Raw genomic sequence first — 22,083 nt, forward strand, 5'->3', positions numbered from 1 at the left:
AATGATAACACCCAGCCCTTGAAAGTTTACCAAAGGAACAAACGGAAGAATATCCCAAAGAAATGATTTTTGTTTGTAGTGGGGAGCAGGAGGGTAATTATGTCTTTTACTTTTATTAGTTAGTTGTTCGTGCCATTATCTCTGTGCGTTTAGCTTTTTGAATGGGGGAGCAATATCCTTTTGTCATGAAGGATCTTTTGTTTGTTTCCTCTGTTAGTGGTTATTTATAGGTGGTCCTTTGTTCCTTTTGGGGTATCTAGAAAATCACTGTAAAAGTTCTTCTAGAACATGGAGAATTCCCCTCTCTCGAATATGGGGCTATCTATTTGAACATTCAGAGTTTTCATTCATTTGTCACTATTCCATTGATTTGTTTTGGGAGTTTTTCTCACTTAATTGGTTCAGGAGTAGTAAAGGAGCTATCAGAATCTCACACATGAAGAAATCCAAGATAGGAAAGACGTCAAAACAGAAGGATAGAGTTCAGTTAATTTTAGAAAGAACAAATGGGAATAGTTTTTTTGTCATGTTTGAAAATATTTATGTTTGGATTTTATTTGAATTTTAGTATTATTTTGTGGCTTTTAAAATATTTTTGTTTGATTTGGATTATGTATTGTGTTTATATATATATATATATATATATATATATATATATATATATATATATATATATATATATATATATATATATATATATTTTTATAATTATTCAAAGAGTTTGTTCAATTATTTTTAAAATAAAAACATTGAAATAAACAAAAGTTATATAGAAGGGTAAAATGGTCATTTTTATCATTCATCATAGCAATTCAGATTTATTCAGATGTTCCAACAAAACAGTATGTTATAAATTCAAATTTTAAAAACTCAGACCTCTTAAAAATTTAAACCATGCCAAACAACCCCTAAATAGGAGAGACGGGGAGTGGAATCTTTGCAAATAACAAATTTTTAATTAAGTCCCTAAGGTTTCATAATTTTCTTTTAGTTGCCCTTGTTTGTCGATCAACAAAAAGAATTAACATTAATTTTTCGTATGTATAACTTAATTTGGATGTTTTCCTATTTAAACGGTAAAATGGTACTTTAATGATCTATTAAGCAAAAATATATAATTTTGAAGATTAGATTAGAAAAAAAAAAGGCACATCGTTTTCCCTATAATTATTTCTTATTGTATTTAGTCCTTTTAGAAAATTACAAAAATAAATAATAAGTTGAAAACTATCATAATATATGTACATTATTTCTTATTTCATTTATTTTTTTATAAAAATACAAAAACTAAGTGTTATCAAAACTTTATCTATCGATATTGCAAAAACATGCTAGAGATGTTTTATCTCTTTTCCGGTTGCACGATTGCACGAATATTGTGTCTATATTCATCAACCTTCAGGGCACAAACATAATAGTAGAGTCAGAAACGGTAAGGACACGGTGAACTAATTACGTCTGATGAAGAGACACCCATGATGAATGGTGGGGTAACGGCGAAATCATGAAGTCATAGGGAAAAGAAAAAAGAAGAGGTTTGTAAGGGAAAGACGAGAAATGCACGTGATGGTAATTCTTTCCATTTTAAGGATTGACTAGCCGTTTTATTTTCTCTTTAAATAATAAATCCAATTAATAAGTAAATAATTTTCAAAGTATCATTAGCTGGTAACTATTTTTTTCAAAACACTGTCCCTAAATTAAAAACTCCAAAATATGTGTACATTATTTCTTATTGTGATTTGTCCTTTTGAAAAAAAGGAAAAAAAAAAAAGTTAAAAACTATCAAATGGAGATGCGGGGGATCGAACCCCGTGCCTCTCGCATGCAAAGCGAGCGCTCTACCATTTGAGCTACATCCCCATTTGTTTATATAGCTTCGATCGTTATTTAATAATAAATATGTATGATAAATATGATATCCTGCGAATCTCTAGCGCGTAATCGAACTCATCACACTCACCATACCACACCATGGAGCACGACGGCGTTGGTGCCCTCCGTACTCGATCGAAGGTGGCGCCCGATTGGACCGTGGAGGAATCCCTAATTCTGGTCAACGAGGTCTCTGCGGTGGAAGCTGATTGTGGCGACACCCTCGCTTCCTTCCAGAAATGGAAGATCATTGTGGAGAATTGCAACGCGTTGGGCGTGAATCGCAACCTGAACCAGTGTCGTAGGAAGTGGGACTCTTTGCTCTCCGATTACAAGAAAATCAAACAGTCTGGATCCAGAAAGGTGAGTTTCAATTCCGAGTTATTTAAGGTGATTGAATGGTACGTGAGGGACTACGAAGGTGGATGTGATACGGATCCCGATAGTGATCCTGAGGCGCTGCCGGAGCCTGTTCTTGCTTCCTTTGTACAATCTGGTATGTAATTTATGCATTTCATAGCCTTTCGATTAAGTAATCTGGGCTTTAGCTTTGAATGAAAATTGGGAATAGAAGTATACAACAAATAGACCAATATCTGCCTCAAATCACCAGAAAGTTGGTATGAATTCTAACTAAATAAAAAAAGGATTAGGTTTTGTTATGCTGTGATTAGTCTTAGTTCTTTAGATTAACTCCTTCTTTTTGATAATCTCCATTGGGAACTTCAGTTTAAGCTTCTAAAATGGAGTTGGAGCTCACTGATTCTAAATTTGAACTGATTTTCCTCCAATTTAAATGGTATTAAAGTGTTTGCTTTGTTTGAACTTTTAACTAATGCAATTTTGCATTATAATCTGAAACTTAGCAACCCTGTTGGTAATTTATATGATTATCCATTCCTTTCCAAATATAGCTTTATAATCAAGCTATAACTACTCATTCAGTTAATACAAGGTCACAAACTTTCTTACTTGTGTAATCTATCTTTTGTAGCTTAAACAAATGCCTGTGTATAAAAACAAAAAGTTCAAATCTACAATAGAAGTTGTCTTGACTATAAAAGTTTTTGGTACTATTTAACATGTGAAATTTTTTGCCCTAATTAAACCAACTTGTTTTGTTTCCTTGAAGCTTCAAAGAAACAAAGATCAAAGATAATACCTCAAAAACGCAGCATAGAAGACACACCAAAGCCAAAGAAACCCATCAAAACCGAAGAGGTTAAAGTGGAGGAATACAGTTCCATACCAACAAACGACATTTTGAATGTAATTGATTATGAGAATCAAGAACAAATAATGGCTGAAAATGTTAGAGAAAATGCAGAATTAATCGAAGCTATTGTGAAACAGGATTTAATCAATGGTGGATCTAATGAGGAGTTGACTAGACTCGATGGTGATAAGTTGATACTTTGCCTTAGCAATCTTGTTGTCGCCCTTGATCGCCTTTCTAAATTTGTTTCATAATCTTCATTAGTTTGTTGGAAGTGAAAATTGGGATGTTTTGTGCTTTATGAAAACTTGTTTCTTTTTTACTTAATCGATTTAGTATGGTAAGCTATATATATGGATGTATCTGTTTTGCTTAATGGAGAAAGAACGAGTTGATAAGAGAAATTGTGTTGGAATGGTTTGATTCTTAGAGGTTATAAGTTTAGGCCGAGGAATTGGATATATAGTTTATTACATAGATATGTTCAATATCCTCATTTTAAAATTTCCAAAATGCATGCAAGAAATAAGATGACTTTTATTGAATTGTATATTATATGATTATACTTCTATTTTGTGTATCTTAATTCAATATTGTATTTTAAAAAAATGCTAGTCAATTACACCAATATCATGCAAATACAAACTAAATTTCATTGGTTACAACCACGTAGATTTTTTAAACTATAAGGGTGGACGGAGTGGAGCTGGGTAAGCCCTGATTTAAAGGTGGTATCGGCTACACAACCGGCTACACCTTGAACGGTACCACCATCAGGGAAAAGAAATGGGCTAGCTAAACCGTTGCAACTCTCTCTCTCTCTCTCTCTCTCTCTCTTTCTCTCTCTCTCTCTCTCTCTCCTTGACCGTTTGACCAATGGTTATATTTTCATTTTTTCAAATCATTTTTACCAACTATAAATACAACATTTATCAACTTCGAAAGTCACACCTTCTCTCCAATTTCATTCCAACTTTCTTCAATTCTATTTCAATTCTTTCCAATTCCATTTCCATTTTCTCCATATTCATTCCAATTCATTTCCAAATGGATGCTAGTTGTTGCCATCCCCTCTAATCACCCAAACCAACATAAATAATAAAATGACAACTCAGCACAACATCATAAATCCAGAAAATGGTCTGAATATGAAGAAATGGCGTTAAGCTTACATTTGAAGATAATGAATCTGGAAATTAACAAATAGCAGATGGTTGTTGGGTGCGAGTTTTGGAACACTTTAAACTGCAACTTTGGAGAGTCGGATCGTTCAACACATCAAATTAGCTCCAAATTTAAGGATATACATGCAAAAGTTAACCATTTAAATTATGAACCTTTGCACCTAGAATTTTTGAGGTCGATATTTTATATTCAACAAAAACTGAGTATCACAAAGATTTCCACGTGAGGCGGCATGGGATATTTACAAAATATAACCAAGTATAACATTGTCATCAGTATACATAACAATTGTTCTTGCAATAATTTGATAAAATTTTCAAAGCACATTTCCTTCATAAGAAAAAAAATGTTGAAATATGACGTTGTAGGCATATCTCTAAGTAAGCTTTTTGAAAAAAAAAATGTTAATAAAAAGGCTAAATGGACACATATGATTTACCTGCAAACCACTAGAGGAATAGCATCAAAAGCAAATGACATAATCATAACGGAGTTACGAGTAGATGTTAATGAATATGTCCAAACTCTTCCAAGATGCTCCAATGCTCCTTTAATCTTCTATAGCTCGAATTCTCGTCGTCCCATCCAAAATTTAAGTCTGACGCGCTTCTTGCTTATATTGACACCAAGCCCAATTGCACCACTTCAAGTTCATGAACAAATTGCAAGCCTCCAGCAGTCCCACACTCCTTCTACACCTCCAATAACAAATAGTCTTCGATAAATCTTGCAAATAAGCTCAAAAGACCGGAAAGCACCCGGTAAAGGAGAAAAATAACAAAAAGAGAAAATATGCATGAAGATTAACTAAAATGAGATGGTTTTAACTAAAAATAAACTATGAAAAGAAGTAATAAAAATGAAACTATCAAAAACTAGCATCCTACGTAGTTTAGTGAGAAGATTCACCTCAATCCTGAAGACAAGATAAGCCACACACTTGAGCCGACAATAACAAGTCTCTTCTTGCTAAACATATACACAATAAAACCTTAATTAACAATTAAGGTAATAACTAACTCCCAAAGAGTATTGGTCCACAAATATCCCTCCTTTGGGCAAAAGACCATTTTATCCTTTTAAGACTAAATCCCAACACAATTGACCAAAAGTCAAACTGGTCAAAAAGTCAACGGTCAACCCTCAACCGACTTACACTTAGTGTAGCACACTGATCTTCGCTCAGTGTAGAGCTACGCTTAGCGTACTGAAGGCTACACTCAACGTAGAACCCTTGTTCCCTAAAAACTTCTATTAAGCTCTTAATACAAAAACCCAAACTCTCAAACTTTAAGATTTGATCTAAATAAATATCTTAATGGATAAAGTCTCTGACTTTATCCCTTGGCATGGCCAAGAAGAACACAAGACCAAACCGAGTGTAACACCTCAAAATTTAGACCAATTTTTTTTTTCATTTTTAAAACTTCCAAAAACATAGTTTCACAACCAGATCGATTACATTCACCTTCCCGATGTCCTACGAAGCTTTACACTTGGTTCTACAAACACCTTTTTCCTTAAAAGAGCACACAAAAGAGTTTAAACGCTCCAAAACTCATAAATGGTGGCTAGGGTTTCAAAGGAATGTTTTAGGAAGGTGGGGGTTGAGCATGGGGATGATCTTAAGGAGTTAGAGACTTTAAATATGGTTCTCAACCCCAAGAAATAGGTTTTTGGTGTTACACACCTATTCTTAGTGTAACCCAACTTACGTGTCACACCCCAAAACCGAGAACGACGGAAACTTTTTGGGGCGGAGGACGTCATGTAATGTATCACAACAATGTAAAGTAGTAAACAAGCAACAACATCATCCATTGCATTAATAGTATAATTTTAATTACAAGTGTGTTATTTCATAGTATAAAATAACAAAATGAATATTCAAAATAAAAGACGAGTCTTAACTGCTCCGTCTTCACAAAACCTGGTCGTCGTACCTGTCTATTTGTGACCTGAGAATACAAGTTATTTTGAAAGCGAGTATCAGCAATAAAGCTGGTGATTTCATAAGTATTATGTGTCTTTGATTTATAAAACTGTAAAGAAAGACTTGTAAATGTTTGAAGAAATGTTTGTATCAATGAACATGTTTGTAAGTAATTGTAAACGTTTGAAAATCCTAGAAAATCCCATATTTCCTACTAGTATAAAAAGTAGTCTTCTACCAAGACCCAACTGTTTTGAAAGTATGTATCACTGTCAATGTGACGGTTTTTCCCTTGTATAACTATTATTATTATAAAACTATCGTCTACCTCATCGTTTATGTGTATGTGTCACAATAGAAAGGTAATAAGGAAAATAGTCTATCTATATCAAATATATTCTACCTCGTCGTTCATGTGAATGTGTTACAAAGTAAAGGTAAGAAGGAACATAATATAATAACTAAAATTGTATCCTTTTGTACTAGGATATTCACGGCGTGGTAACTCGCCGAACAGTACAACCGTAGACACCCGTCGATGTGCATTTTCCCTACTGTAGCTAACAGCCTTGGGGGTGGAATGGTAGGTCCCGAAACGTATGTAATAGAATCTATGTAATAGTATCTATGTAAACGTATCTATGTAATCGTATCTATGTAAACGTATCTATGTAATCATATCTCTTGTAATTGTATGTCTTGTAATTGTATGTAATCGTATCTCTTCATATAGTATGTAATGTATTAGTATAGACTCATGAATGAATTGACTATTGTGTGATTCCTTGTACTTGGAATAGTAAGTAGTATCTCCTAACTATACCTATTATAGTTACTAGTAATGTACGTGTATAACCGAAAGTATGCCTTTGCTACCCAAAGGTACTGAACTGACTGATGAAACTTTTATGTCTATATATGTATACATGATATATAACTAATATTTAGACGACATTTGGACGAATAACTGATGCCCTAAGGCCACATCCCAACGAGGAAAAGGAAATAAAGCGAGCTAGCCGTCCTAAGTCCTTTAAACATTACTTATATAACTATACATATATAGACATGCATTTGACAATATAAAAGTATAAAAGAAGTTTTGTAAAACCTTTGAAAACTTTAATAACTAAGAAATGATGACTTGATGTCAGTTTATAAAACGATTTGAAAGTAGATTGTTTGATAAGACAATTTTAAGTATAAGGAAAACCATTGTTTGAAACACAATTGTAACAGAGTTTGAAAGGAAACATATGGTATGTAAGACAGTTTGATAAAGAGTTTTAAGTATGTAAAAACGTTAGAGACAGTCATTTGAAGTAATAAGTTTGGTAAAACAGCTAAATGTGTAGTAAATCCATTTGTATGCTAGTTATTAAACACATGTGTCTGATATAATAACTAGCATGATTCAACTTGTATTCCACCCATAAAAGCATTTATAAACATTTAACAACATTTAAAAGGTTAATTAAGGGGTATGAACTCACCTGTTGTGAGTGGATCGGATGGAAGTGTCGGACAAGTGCTTGGTGTCAAGTGAAGACTTAAACACACACAATGATCCTAATAACATATAAAGACATATGTATATATACAATTAATGATTGTAACACTAATTAAACAAGTATAAACACCCTAATGTGAGGAAAACACTTTGGTCAAAGTGTTAGGAGGCCATTGGGTTGCAACAAAAGATTGCAAGGCATTGTAAGTGAGTTTATGGTCAATGGACCACACTTAATGGAGTTTACGGCCCAGGGGAGTTTACTCCTGGCCGTAAACTCTCTAATGGGTCTCCATTTGAGGCTTAAAGGTAAGGTGTCTTATGTGGTTAAGTGTTCCATGGCTTAAACAAGAGGCTAGGTGAGTTTAAGGTCCAAGAATGACCTTTACATGTGTTTACGGCCTAGGGACCACTTCCCCATGAGTTTACGGCCGTAAACTCATGGTATGAAGTACCAATTCGATGTTTGAAGTCCCTAGTTCAATGGTGTATGGTTCTAGACTAAGTTCCAAGGCTTGGTAAGGGACAAGGATGCAATTTGCCCCACTTATAAGGGTTTACGGACCAAGAACATGTCTTGGCCGTAAATACCTTTGATCTTCTGTTTCTTGGTTATTTCTAAGGCCTAAACATGTTAAACCTAGTGTACAACGAGTTAGAACAAGAGTAGTTACGATCTAGGAGCTTGAATGGTCGGTTTTGGCCAAGAACACTAGTGCGTGTTCTTGGTGTTCTTGGTGAAACTTGAAGATCTACACAAATGGAATGATTTCACGGATGAAATCATGTAAGATCACTAGTTCATGTAAGATATCAACTAGTTAAGGCAAGAAACTTACGAGTTTTGAAGATCGGGGACGAAGATCGGAATGATACTTGAGAGGATTTCAGCCAAGGGAAGGAAGGAAGTGAACTAATGGCCAACAACTCATCATATAAGGTGGAGTTTATGGCCCACATGGAGTTTACGGCCGTAAACTCCATTGTGGTGGCCGTGAACTCCTTGTCAAGTTGTTTCAGGCTTGATCTTTGAGCAATAACTTTAGGAGATAAACCCCGACACTTATCCCTTAAGTGTACAAGGCTTAGAACACTCAAATAAACTCCTAATTGTGCTAAAAGGTAGCAGAAATGAGTTTGAATTTCAATGAAGTGTTTGACTATACGGGATAGAAAATTTTGGGTTGTCACATTACGCCTTAACGTAGGTCACTAAACCTGTAACATCCAAAATTTTACGCCAAATTTTTAACTTTTTCAATCATAAATAAAACCAAAATAGTATTTGTTTACAAAATGTTTTCAAATCATTGTTCATCAGAGTGTCCCAATAACTAGATCAAAAGGATGAGGAGCGGTACGGTTACGCTTTCGCCTTGCCATGATCTCCTGAAGTACCTGAAACAATAAACTGAAAACTGTAAGCCCGAGGGCTTAGTGAGCTACCGCAAAATACCAATACCACCCTGTTAATACCATATCAGTAACAGACAATCAATAACATGCATATTGGGCCATCGGCCTGACTGGACCGCCCTGTAGGGCCTACAGTCTATCTAATCCTATCTCGAGCCTTCATCATGACTGGACCGCCACGTGGGTCTACAGTCTTCCCGGACCGCTCATAGGGTATGTTGGCCTTCAGCATAAAGCAGGACCGCCTCAACCCAACCAACAAGAAAATAACCATGTGCACATAACTATCATGTACTGGCATATACAAACATCAAACAATTTACATATGGTAACTCCAAGAAATTCTTAATATATACCAAGTGATTTTAGGAAGGGATCAGGCGAAACAAATCACAAGTTGCATTTGTGTCACTACCACTAAAATTCATTCATAGGGGCTTTGTTATGAATTACATGCAAAATACTTTTAAGTCGGAACATAATACAGACAAGTCTGGCTTGATAACATCTGACTTGTCACTACTATTAGAAACTTATCGTTTGTTCATCTCTACCAACTTATGACAGGACTATGCCGCCAAAGAAAAAGTCCAGACCCTCCGGAAGCACAGCACCGCCCCCTCTGCCACCACCTCCGCAGTTTGATCCCATAATGTTTCAAGCTGCCGTAACAGCAGCCGTGGCGGCAGCAATGTTGCAAATGGGTACAAATGGTTCCGGCGGCTTCGGATCCGGGAATACTAACTCGAATCAGGAGGACAGCATAGGGCGTACTAAGGAGTGTTCTTACAAAGACTTCACGAATGGCAAACCCGATCCTTTCGACGGAAGCGGGGGCGTCATCGCGCTGATGCAATGGTTTGAAAGGACCGAAGCAGTCTTCGAAATTTGTGCTTGTCCCGAAGCAAGCAAGGTCAAGTATGCGGCATTCACCTTCACAAGAAAAGCTCTTACTTGGTGGAACGGCAAAGTTAAGTCGCTTACTCCTGCAGTGGCTAACTCTATAAGCTGGGAGGATCTAAAAGCTTTAATGCTGAAAGAATATTGCCCAAGAGGCGAAGTGCAAAAACTGGAAGAGGAACTCTAGAACCTCAAAATGTCGGGGACGGATCTCGAAGCTTATACCGCCCGATTCAATGACCTAGCACTCCTCTGTCCTGCAATGGTCACCCCAGAGGAGAAAAAGGTAGAATGATACCTTTGGGGGCTATCATCCCAGATTCATGATTGTGTATTGGCCTCCAGACCAACTACCTTCGACAGCGCCAAGGAGTTGGCACAACAACTCATCGACCATCGTGCCAGCCAGGACACTACGACAACCACGCCAATTTTTGTTGTTCATGCTGCCACAACCCTCACCACGCCAACTCCCATGAAACAATATGCTGGAACCCTTCCGAAATGTAACAAGTGTAGCTTTCATCACACTGGGGCTTGTAGAGAATTGCATTGCATGAACTGCAATAGGAAAGGGCACACTACCCATTTCTGTAGGGCACCGGTACGACCCATCAACCAGTTCCCCGGCTTTGGAGTAAGCCCAACCTGTTACAAGTGTGGAGAAACAGGACACTTTAAAAGGAACTGCCCAAGTGCAAGAGATGCCAGTGGTGGTGGAAGGGTGCTTGCGATCATCGAAGGAGAGACCACCCCGAAACTGCCCGCAAATATCAGTATGTGTTTCTAACATCGACGACTAAATTCCAAATTTCTTTATTTGATTAAGTCTAGCATCGATTAAAGCATGCATAGTAGTAATGCCAAGGATTAAACTGAGAGCATAAACAATAAGAAATTCCAAGGCCGTCATGAGACCATTCTATGAATTTACTTCGACTCCGTAATGGGATTGCATCATAGGGATGTAGGTCAAACCTTCGAGAACATACTTCTACTCTATAGGTGAACGGTTGAAATACATCTAGGTTCAATGATAGCCCTGACTAGGAACTCTAGTTCATTAAGAAGGATTACTAAGAATGTTATTTGTTATGATTTCCTCACTTATACATTCCCCAGTTATATATAACGAATACCTGGTAGATAATAGAATGTGAGAATTCTGACTTAGTTTCTTTTCCTCGTTGGGATGTGAAACTGAAGTAGAATCACACATTTTACTATCCGCCCAGTATTGGTTATATCATAATGTGTATAAGCTAAGTTTTCATGTATAATAACTCATCTCTTAGTCAGAATCAAAATAATGTAGAGCCGACCTTAGTCACTCATAAACTCCTTGCCTGATTTCAAATTTCGGGACAAAATTCTCTCTAACGGGGGGATGATGTGACAACCGTCAAATTCTGGTCAATTCAAAGTCAAATAAAGTCAACAATTCAAACCGGTCAACTCAACTAACCCTTGTGTACTAGAGTTTACGTTATGTAATTTCTAAACAACTCTCTATTCTAATGAGAGATCATAAATCGAAAAGTGCGTACATCTAGATCTCCTTAACCTAAAACGGTGGTATGTGGAGAGCCAAACCGATAAAACAATGTTACATACTCATCGGGAGTATGCAAGATCCTTAAACAAGGCTTAACGGGGTTTATGGACCTTGCATTGCGAAGCCGGACACTAAAAAAGGTCACCAATGAAACCTCTCTCAATTGTTTTCACTCCATCTCTTCTTATCAGAAATCTCTCTAAGTATGTGAAATCTCTCCCACATCTCTCTTTGTATGAGAAACCTCTCCAAGAATGTCAAATCTCTCCCAAATATCTCTAAGTATGTGAAATCTCTCCCAAATCTCTCTTTGTATGAGAAACCTCTCCAAGAATGTCAAATCTCTCCCAAATCTCTCTAAGTATGTGAAATCTCTCCCAAATCTCTCTTTGTATGAGAAACCTCTCCAAGAATGTCAAATCTCTCCCAAATCTCTCTAAGTATGTGAAATCTCTCCCAAATATCTCTTTGTATGAGAAACCTCTCCAAGAATGTCAAATCTCTCCCAAATCTCTCTAAGTATGTGAAATCTCTCCCAAATCTCTCTTTGTATGAGAAACCTCTCCAAGAATGTCAAATCTCTCCTAAATCTCTCTAAGTATGTGAAATCTCTCCTAAATCTCTCTCTGTATGAGAAATCTCTCCAAGTATGTCAAATCTCTCCCAAATCTCTCTAAGTATGTGGAATCTCTCTCAAATCTCTCTCAAAATCTCTCTCAACTTTTTATAATCACTCGGGGCATTCCGACCCTCGAATTTGGCGAAAACAGCCCAAAAGCGGAAGTCTACGCGAAAAACGGGCTTGAGGAACCGAAACCCCTCTTAGGACCCGAAAGTCCTCTTAGGAACCGAAACCCCTCTTAGGAACCGAAAGTCCCCTTAGGAACCGAACCCTCCTGATGAAGAAGGCTGCTGAACCGAACCGAACCTCACTCAAAGAACCGAACCGAACCTCACTCAAAGAACCGAACCGAACCTCACTCAAAGAACCGAACCGAACCTTCGCTTCTGACCCTTCGGACCGAGCATTCGGACTGAGCCCCTCGCCTTCGCCTTCTTCTTCTGGTTCGCACTTCGCTTCCGGCTCAGCACCAGCAAGGACCGAACCTCGGCCTAGGGACCGAACCTCGGCCTAGGACCGAGAGGTCTTGCTGGGAACGCTTTTTCTCCCGGTTTTCGACTAAATTCGCATTTTAGGCCCGTTTTTAATTATTTTTGATGGGTTTTAGCCATAAGAACTTTCCTATGTGCGCATGCAAAACCCTAATGCTTGGATCTAGGCTTTCTAATAAACATGCTTTGAATCCAAGACTTCTAATTACTAATTAGGTTAAATAAGAACATTGAAACAGTTCTAGAATCATACCTTTGAGTTCCTTGTTGATCTTGAGGTCTTGGAGCTTCTAGAGTCACAAATGTCACTCCTCTAATGGCTTACAAACACCAAAGCAAGGAGGATGATTTGGGAGAGAGGAGAGGGGAGGAATTTCGACCAGAGTTCTCTTGCTTTTTCAGAAGTGTCGAATTCCCTATCCCATGGGGTCTATTTATACTTGTAGATTCCTTAATGATTACAGATAAGTCCCTATCAGATAATCTTCTCTTAAGGCTATCCAAATCCATTCCTAGATAACTCTAATGGACGATTTTAGCTATCCTAATCCTCTTAGAATTCGTCCATAGTATATCCAAATGGATTTACAGTCTAAAGCTTAACTATCAAACAATTGACAGTTTATACCCCTTTATTTAATTAATCTCTTTAAGTCACCAAATTAATTCTAATTAATTCTATGACTTATATTAATCAAATAACAAATATATTATTCATTATATTATTCCCATAATATATTAATAATATTTATTCTCTCTTAATAAATCATCCTATCAAGTTGCTATGGTGAAGGCAACCCAAAAGGACCATGCACAACCGGATATAGTTACAGCCTTAGACACTATTCCAACAGTCTCCCACTTGGATAAGTCTAGTAACTATACAAGTACAATTCGGTTTGCAATCGTAGCTCTCAAAGACGCTGTCAACTCTGATCTAATCAATCTTGTCCTTTAGATAAGGGAACATACAGTCCTCTGTCAGATATCATGCTGACAATCCTATGGAATGTTTAGTCAAGCATTTAGGTTTCTCGATCTCCGATTTATTTGACATAGAACTTAATTGAACACATCAATTCAGTTCTGACCGGGCCCGGCACATAAGTCAAATCAAATCATCGAGCGGCCGAGATATCGCTTTTACCTTCTTAGATAAAAGTTACAGATAAACTTCGACTTATATGCATTTACTTATTCATTTACCAACTATACACAACAATACGTTTTATAACATCAAGTTACTGATGCGTTTTCGTATTATCAATGTACAATCAATTAACAAATAATAAACCATATATCTAGGTTTTAAGACTATATGATATTATCGTCTTGCGATCACCTTTTATATCTTATTCCATAAGGTGATTCCAGCAAGCGCGGGTTTATTCCAATGCTCAAAACTAGTTCATAAGCACTCATGAACGTTGCAGCAATCCTTTGCTATGTCTAACACCATTTAGACATTCTACACACCAATTCATGACAATCTTCTTTCATATCTACTTCCAATATATGAATGATTGTGGACCATTTGAACAATTCTATTATTCCTAATAATTTCAATTATTCTGGAAGTCAAAACATGCAAAGTGAAACAATAGCTAAACAATTAACATAAGATAGTAACATTACTCATAAATAAAACTCCTTTATTTAATCATCAAATGTCAATTACATTTATCTATTACACGTTTCTAATACTATCTAATCTATGCTAATATCATCCTTCAGCCCAATACTCCTAGCATGCTGCAAGTGCTTAACCCTACTCAGTCCCTTCGTAAGCGGATCTGCTGGGTTATCTTCTGATGATATCCTCTTAACTACGAGTTGTCCTTCTTCTACACGATGTCTAATAAAGTGATACTTTCTGTCGATATGTCTTGATCTACCATGATCCCTCGGTTCCTTGGTTAAGGCAACCGCACCTTCGTTATCACAGAAAATCTCTATTGGCTCCTTTATGGCAGGTACAACTCCAAGATCACCGATGAAGTTCTTTAGCCATATTGCCTCCTTCGACGCTTCGCTCGCTGCAATGTACTCTGATTCGCACGTTGAATCAGCTACGGTTTCCTGCTTGGAACTTTTCCATGTCACTGCTCCTCCATTTAGGGTAAAGACCCAGCCCGACTGTGAACGGTAGTTGTCCCTGTCGGTTTGAAAACTGGCGTCACTATACCCTCGCACCTTCAAGTCATCACTTCCTCCGAGGACTAAGAACCATTCCTTCGTCCTCCGAAGGTACTTAAGGATATTCTTCACCGCAATCCAATGTGCTTTGCCAGGATTCCCTTGATATCTACTAACCATGCTCAAAGCGAAGGCTACATCAGGTCGAGTACAAGTCATAGCGTACATGATTGAGCCAACTGCGGAAGCGTATGGTACTCGGCTCATTTCTGCTATCTCAGCTTCGGTACTCGGACTTTGAGTCTTACTCAACTTGGCTTTACTTTGTATCGGTAGTTCTCCCTTCTTTGAGTTTTCCATACTAAAACGTTTTAGTACCTTCTCTAAGTAAGTATTCTGACTAAGTCCAGTTAGTCTCTTACTTCTTTCTCTTATTATCCTAATTCCCAAAATGTAAGAAGCCTCTCCGAGGTCCTTCATAGCGAAACACTTCCCGAGCCAGGACTTTACCTCCTGTAGAGTCGGAATGTCGTTTCCTATGAGTAATATGTCATCGACATATAGAACGAGGAAGCTTACTATACTCCCACTGGCTTTGACATATACACAAGATTCGTCTTCGCTTCGTACAAATCCAAACTCTTTGACTTTCTCATCGAAACAAAGATTCCATCTACGAGATGCTTGCTTAAGTCCATAAATGGACTTCTCAAGCTTACACACTCTATCCGGATGCTTCGGATCCACAAACCCCTCTGGCTGAGCCATGTAAACATCCTCAGCCAACTTTCCGTTAAGGAAAGCGGTCTTGACATCCATTTGCCAAATCTCATAATCATGAAATGCGGCAATTGCTAACATCACTCTAATAGATTTAATCTTCGCAACTGGTGAGAAGGTCTCATCATAGTCAACTCCGGGAGTTTGAGTAAAGCCCTTCGCAACCAATCGCGCTTTATATGTGTGTACGTTCCCATCCACGTCGGTCTTCTTCTTGAAGATCCATTTGCACCCAACGGTTTTACGTCCGGGCACGTAATCAACCAAATTCCAAACTTGGTTATCATACATGGATTGGATCTCGCTATCCATTGCCTCTTTCCACTTTAAAGACTCCGGGCCTGCCATGGCTTCCTTGTAGCTATTAGGTTCATCAAGATTTACTAGTGTACCATCACTAATATACGTGTCCCCTTCGGTAGTAATATGAAAGCCATAAAACTGGGGATGAACTCTAACTCTATCGGAACGTCTAAGAGGTAAGGATTCGTCAATTGGTTCAACCGGAGTTTCCTCCTCGGGTTGAGTGCCAGCGGTAAAGGTTCCTTCATCCATTGACTCTTGAATCTCTTCAAGTTCGATTTGCCTCCCACTGTCTCCTTGGCTTATGAGTTCTCGCTCTCGGAAAACTCCTCTCCTCGCAACGAAGACAACATTGTCCTTCGGTCTATAGAAGAGATATCCAAAGGATGTCTGCGGGTAGCCGATGAAAATACATCGCTCACTTCGAGGTTCAAGCTTGTCGTGAGTATCTCGTCTTACGAAAGCCTCGCAACCCCAAACCTTGATATGTGCCAACGAGGGAGCTTTCCCTGTCCACATCTCGTGAGGTGTTTTGGCAACCTTCTTAGTAGGGACTCGGTTAAGGATATGGGCGGCAGTCTCTAAGGCATACCCCCAAAAAGAGATTGGTAGTGAAGCACGACTCATCATAGAGCGAACCATATCCAATAGGGTTCGATTACGCCTTTCTGCCACACCATTCAACTGCGGTGTCCTAGGAGGCGTCAATTGCGAAACTATTCCACACTCCTTGAGATAATCGTGGAATTCAAGGCTTAGGTACTCTCCTCCTCGATCGGATCGAAGCATCTTGATTTTCCTGCCCAATTGATTCTCCACTTCATTCTTGAATTCTTTGAACTTTTCAAAGGTGTCTGACTTTTGCTTGATTAAGTAGATATACCCATATCTACTATAGTCATCGGTAAAAGTCACATAGAAGCGGTTCCCATCCTTCGTGGTTGATCTAAACGGTCCACATACATCGGTATGTATTAGGTCCAATAGACCCTCGCCCCTTTCACAAGTACTTGTGAAGGGCGACTTAGTCATCTTTCCAAGCAAACAAGACTCGCATGTGTCATCTTCCCTAAGGTCGAATGACTCCAACACTCCATCCTTTTGGAGTTGGGCTATGCGTTTCTTGTTGACATGTCCAAGACGACAATGCCATAAGGAAGCTTTATCCATACTAGTGAAAGAATCAATATTCAAAACATCATTTCCAAAGTCATCAACAATCATAACAGTTTCATATATTCCATTACATGGTATAGCTTCAAAGTAAAAGACACCATTTAGATAAGCCAAAATAGAACCATTCTCATTATTAAAAGAAAATCTAAATCCTTGTCTAAATAAACCATGAAATGAAATGATGTTTCTTGCCATTTCTGGCGAATAGCAACAATTGTTCAAATCTAAAACTAAACTATTCCTAAGCACTAAGGAATACACTCCAATCTTGGTTACATGCGACGATCTTCTGTTCCCCATGATTAGATTGATCCTTCCTTGCTCCACATCCCTACTTCTTCTTAGTCCCTGCACATTAGAACAAATGTGATAACCACAACCGGTATCAAGAACCCAAGAAATAGAATGATTAGAATCGTTAGATTTGATTGTATATATACCTGCGAAAGATGGCTTGATCTTTCCTTCTTTGATTGCTTGCAGGTAATCCGGGCAGCTTCTCTTCCAATGTCCTATCTTGTGGCAGTGGTGGCACTCTGCCTCCTTCGGGTTAGAGCAGGGCTTGGCGGGATCAACTTTGGTCCCACTAGAAGAGGCACCATCTCGGGCTTTCACCTTGCGATAGTTCTTCGATGAAGCTTTCCTCTTCTTTCCCTTCCCTTGTCCAATAGCCAAGACAGGAGCAGCGGGCGGATTGGGAGTAGGTGCAACAGACTTGTCTTTGAAGTTGCTCTCAGCAACCCTCAAGAGACCTTGGAGCTTGCTTAGGGTGACCTCTTCTTTGTTCATGTGGTAGGTCATCCTAAATTGGTTGTACATCGGAGGTAAAGAGTGAAGCACCATGTCGATCGCCAAATCTTCACCGAAGTCAACATTTAACTTGCGAAGGCGGTCGACATACCTTTGCATCTTTTGCAAGTGCACGGTAAGAGATTCTCCATGACCCATCTTCGCGGAAATCATGTTAGTGAAAATCTCGTACCTCTCTTGTCTCGCGTTTTGGTGGTACCTCTCCAATAGGTCTTGGTGCATCTCGTACGGGTACATGTCCTCGTAGGACTTTTGGAATTCGGAGTTCATGGTGGCGATCATGATGCAATGTACCTTCGTTGCATCTCGCTCATGAGTTTCAAAGGCGGTGATTTCGGCTGGAGTAGCGATTTCGGTATTGATTTTCTCGAGCTTCTCATCAAGGACATACTCTTTGTCCTCATAGCGAGCAATGGTGCGAATGTATCTTATCCATTCGCTAAAGTTCGTTCCATCGAAGGTGACCTTTTGGCAAAGGCTCATCAACGTGAAAGAACTAGCAGTAGCGTTGTTTGCGTTTGACATCTACAATTAGAAAAGGACAAAGATAGATTAGAATAAGAATCCCTACTTATCACCCAATAAGAAAATTAGGGCTAGGATCCAACAACAACATTTACATACTAGAAAAGGGATGCCGTAATCTAACATGCAAATAAATTGAAGGTAAGTGAATGACGATTCACTAATTCTCCATCACAAAACTTAAACTATTAGTCCTAAGTGTTTTTGAGAATTCCTAGGTTCGGATGAGATTCATTGAAACTATTCAATGGCATGTTTAAATCTCGATATGCCCCTCTTGTTTGTGACTGGGATGCCGAGGATCACAAAGCGGGTGTGAATTACCATGCAAATTCACATGGCGCCTTCATTGTAACAATCACCTATTCGATGTGCCGGTAAACCACACACGCTCCATTGAACTATGATAAACAACGAATCACCCTTTGCCACCTTCGCTTAGAACCAATTAGTGTGCCGGTAAACCACACACGCTCCACCAACATCTTAGCAAGGTGCAAAGTGTAATTTCATGGGATTGCATTAATTCACTTTTCCTAAAGTAACTAGGATTGGGAAATTTTAAAATATGTGTAGTTACTTTGTATTTCTTATTATACTTTTAATGAGAGGATGAGGTTGCCCTATCCTACCCGTTCGGCTAACGACCCTCCACCAATCAAGCAAGCGGTGGGTGTGAGTGTACACCCATTAAGCGCCATTTTATAGGCCGCAACCTTATACCCACCTTATAGATCGGCTTCGTGAATGAGGCCTACTAACGGTAAGACTAGCATTTAGTTATACATATATATATTATTCTAGTAATATCATATTAGTATAGGGTTGTATTTTAAAACTTTTAAAATCTAGGGCTTGAAATTTAAGTTGTCTAAATTAAAGCTTTTAATCACAAAAGTAAATTTCAAAACATGAGGGTAGGTTTTAAACATTTAAAACATGGAGGATCAAATAACAAATAATTCCAATTAACAATTAATATCCTAATTATCTATATTTGATTTATTCAAGATTTCTTTTTAAGATAATTACAAAAATAATCAAAATAATCAATTAATTATCATATAAGGAAATTAAATATTTAATTAGTTGATAATTACCTTTAACTAGATCAAGATAATAGTTATATTTATCAGAAAAACGAATTAATATTGATCTAATTAGTTTATGGTAAGTTAAGATAAGATAAACACAAAGAAATCCCGAATCTGGCCATTCCTGACGCCTGGACTCGCCGAGTGCACAAAGGGACTCGCCGAGTCAGGCCTACTCGCCGAGTCCACTTTGAGACTCGTCGAGTCCATGACTCAGAAACCAAAAAATCGAATTTTGCAGGTTTGTTTCAGTTAATCAAGCAACAATTTACAAAGAACCAAGCTAGGCTCTGATACCACTGATGGGTTTTAGCCATAAGAACTTTCCTATGTGCGCATGCAAAACCCTAATGCTTGGATCTAGGCTTTCTAATAAACATGCTTTGAATCCAAGACTTCTAATTACTAATTAGGTTAAATAAGAACATTGAAACAGTTCTAGAATCATACCTTTGAGTTCCTTGTTGATCTTGAGGTCTTGGAGCTTCTAGAGTCACAAATGTCACTCCTCTAATGGCTTACAAACACCAAAGCAAGGAGGATGATTTGGGAGAGAGGAGAGGGGAGGAATTTCGACCAGAGTTCTCTTGCTTTTTCAGAAGTGTCGAATTCCCTATCCCATGGGGTCTATTTATACTTGTAGATTCCTTAATGATTACAGATAAGTCCCTATCAGATAATCTTCTCTTAAGGCTATCCAAATCCATTCCTAGATAACTCTAATGGACGATTTTAGCTATCCTAATCCTCTTAGAATTCGTCCATAGTATATCCAAATGGATTTACAGTCTAAAGCTTAACTATCAAACAATTGACAGTTTATACCCCTTTATTTAATTAATCTCTTTAAGTCACCAAATTAATTCTAATTAATTCTATGACTTATATTAATCAAATAACAAATATATTATTCATTATATTATTCCCATAATATATTAATAATATTTATTCTCTCTTAATAAATCATCCTATCAAGTTGCTATGGTGAAGGCAACCCAAAAGGACCATGCACAACCGGATATAGTTACAGCCTTAGACACTATTCCAACAATTTTAACACGAGATTTTCACCCAAAACTTTATTTTAACATATAAGGACCCTTAACTATTAATTAATCACATTTTTAAGGATAAAACCTTATCCAAAAGAGAGTGGGTGAAGTACAAAGGTAGAGTGTTGACTTTACTTATTTCTATGACACAAGCAACCACTCCCATACCCACTCCATGTCACTATTCACCACCAGCCAATCCCTAGTCACTTCATAGGTCCTTTCTCACTATTTTCAACTATTCCCACGTTCTTAGGGCTGGAATATCCATCCTCTCTCCTCACACTTTAATCATTCTCTCATTTTTATCAAGAATCACACTCCAAACTCTCTCATCTTTTTCTCTCTAATTCGAGAATTTCAAGGCATACTCCAAGACTCTTCTCCTACAATTAGTAAGTATCATCATCTTTCTTATGATTATTACACATCCTCCTACCCAAAATCAAAGATTGCTTACACAAACATCATCACATTCTTGTTAGATCTTCGAATCTTCAAGTGATTCTTCAAGTGTTCTTGGGTTGAACACTTCTCTTCTTCAACACTTACCTACTGAAATCACTCAAGGTGAGTTCATACCCCTATATTTTCATGTTTTCTCAAGTTTTTAGGGGGGGGGGGGAATACAAGTTAAAACACCAAGAACATAACTAAACTTTTCTAACAGCCTTCATCAGAAAAGTTCAACTCCATTCACGGACTGTTTTGGACAAATTAAACATTTTAGTTTTCAAAACTGTTTTAGGTGCATGTAGTTCCACTTCTTAGCTTTAAAATGACTACTTGAACATCTCCATACGATTTTTCTACAATTTATGGTGATTTTTACAAAACTGCCTATCATTTCAAACATCAATCCGGACCAGTCTGTCATTATGGACTTTTTCACACAAGTAAGAGGTCATTAAAAATTATAATACAAATTATGAACAAACTAGACTCATTTTCCAAACTCTCAGAAGTTACAGAACTTGATTTGGACATCTTATGATTTTTCTACAAATTTTCCAATAACAGTTACAGAAAACGTTATTAACAGAAAAACACTATAAATTTCATTTCACCTTGTAACATGTTGAGCAAGGTATACATCATTATGTGATTATGTGTTGTTGCAATATATGACAATTTTGTATTCTTATATAGACATACATTAGAAAACAAATGGATTTTTACCTCCACAAGTATGGCAAATATATAAATGATATTACAAGGCTATACCCATTAAAATATAAACATTGGTAAATTATGACAAGTAAGGCTTATGCTCACTACCCACACAAATATTTAATAAACTATAATAGGTATAGTTTAGGGTTATTTTACATAACAAACACATTATTAAAGGTTTTACACATACAAAAGGGTTATTACCACTATGGATAATTATGATAAACTATAATAAGTATAGTTAAGCCATTATACCCCCACAAACGAACACGCTAGTTATAATCGGTATAGTTATGGCATATATATATTACAAACAAAGTGATAAACTATA

The 22,083-nt window shown here is 37.5% G+C and overlaps 1 protein-coding gene and 1 non-coding gene across 2 annotated transcripts; one reads left to right on the top strand and one right to left on the bottom strand.

Moving 5' to 3' along the window:
• Positions 1 to 1,790: 1,790 nt before the first annotated feature.
• On the bottom strand, positions 1,791 to 1,863 carry TRNAA-UGC (transfer RNA alanine (anticodon UGC)). The gene has a single exon. It is a non-coding gene; the product is annotated as a tRNA-Ala (tRNA).
• Positions 1,864 to 1,940: 77 nt separating this feature from the next.
• On the top strand, positions 1,941 to 3,495 carry LOC111895833 (trihelix transcription factor ASR3). The gene is made up of 2 exons (XM_023891892.3): positions 1,941 to 2,371; positions 3,008 to 3,495. The coding sequence occupies exons 1-2, from the start codon at positions 1,975 to 1,977 to the stop codon at positions 3,343 to 3,345; spliced, it is 735 nt and encodes a 244-aa protein (XP_023747660.1). The 5' UTR covers positions 1,941 to 1,974; the 3' UTR covers positions 3,346 to 3,495.
• Positions 3,496 to 22,083: the final 18,588 nt, after the last annotated feature.

Source organism: Lactuca sativa, chromosome 3 (assembly GCF_002870075.4).
Source record: "Lactuca sativa cultivar Salinas chromosome 3, Lsat_Salinas_v11, whole genome shotgun sequence".
NCBI lineage: Eukaryota > Viridiplantae > Streptophyta > Magnoliopsida > Asterales > Asteraceae > Lactuca > Lactuca sativa.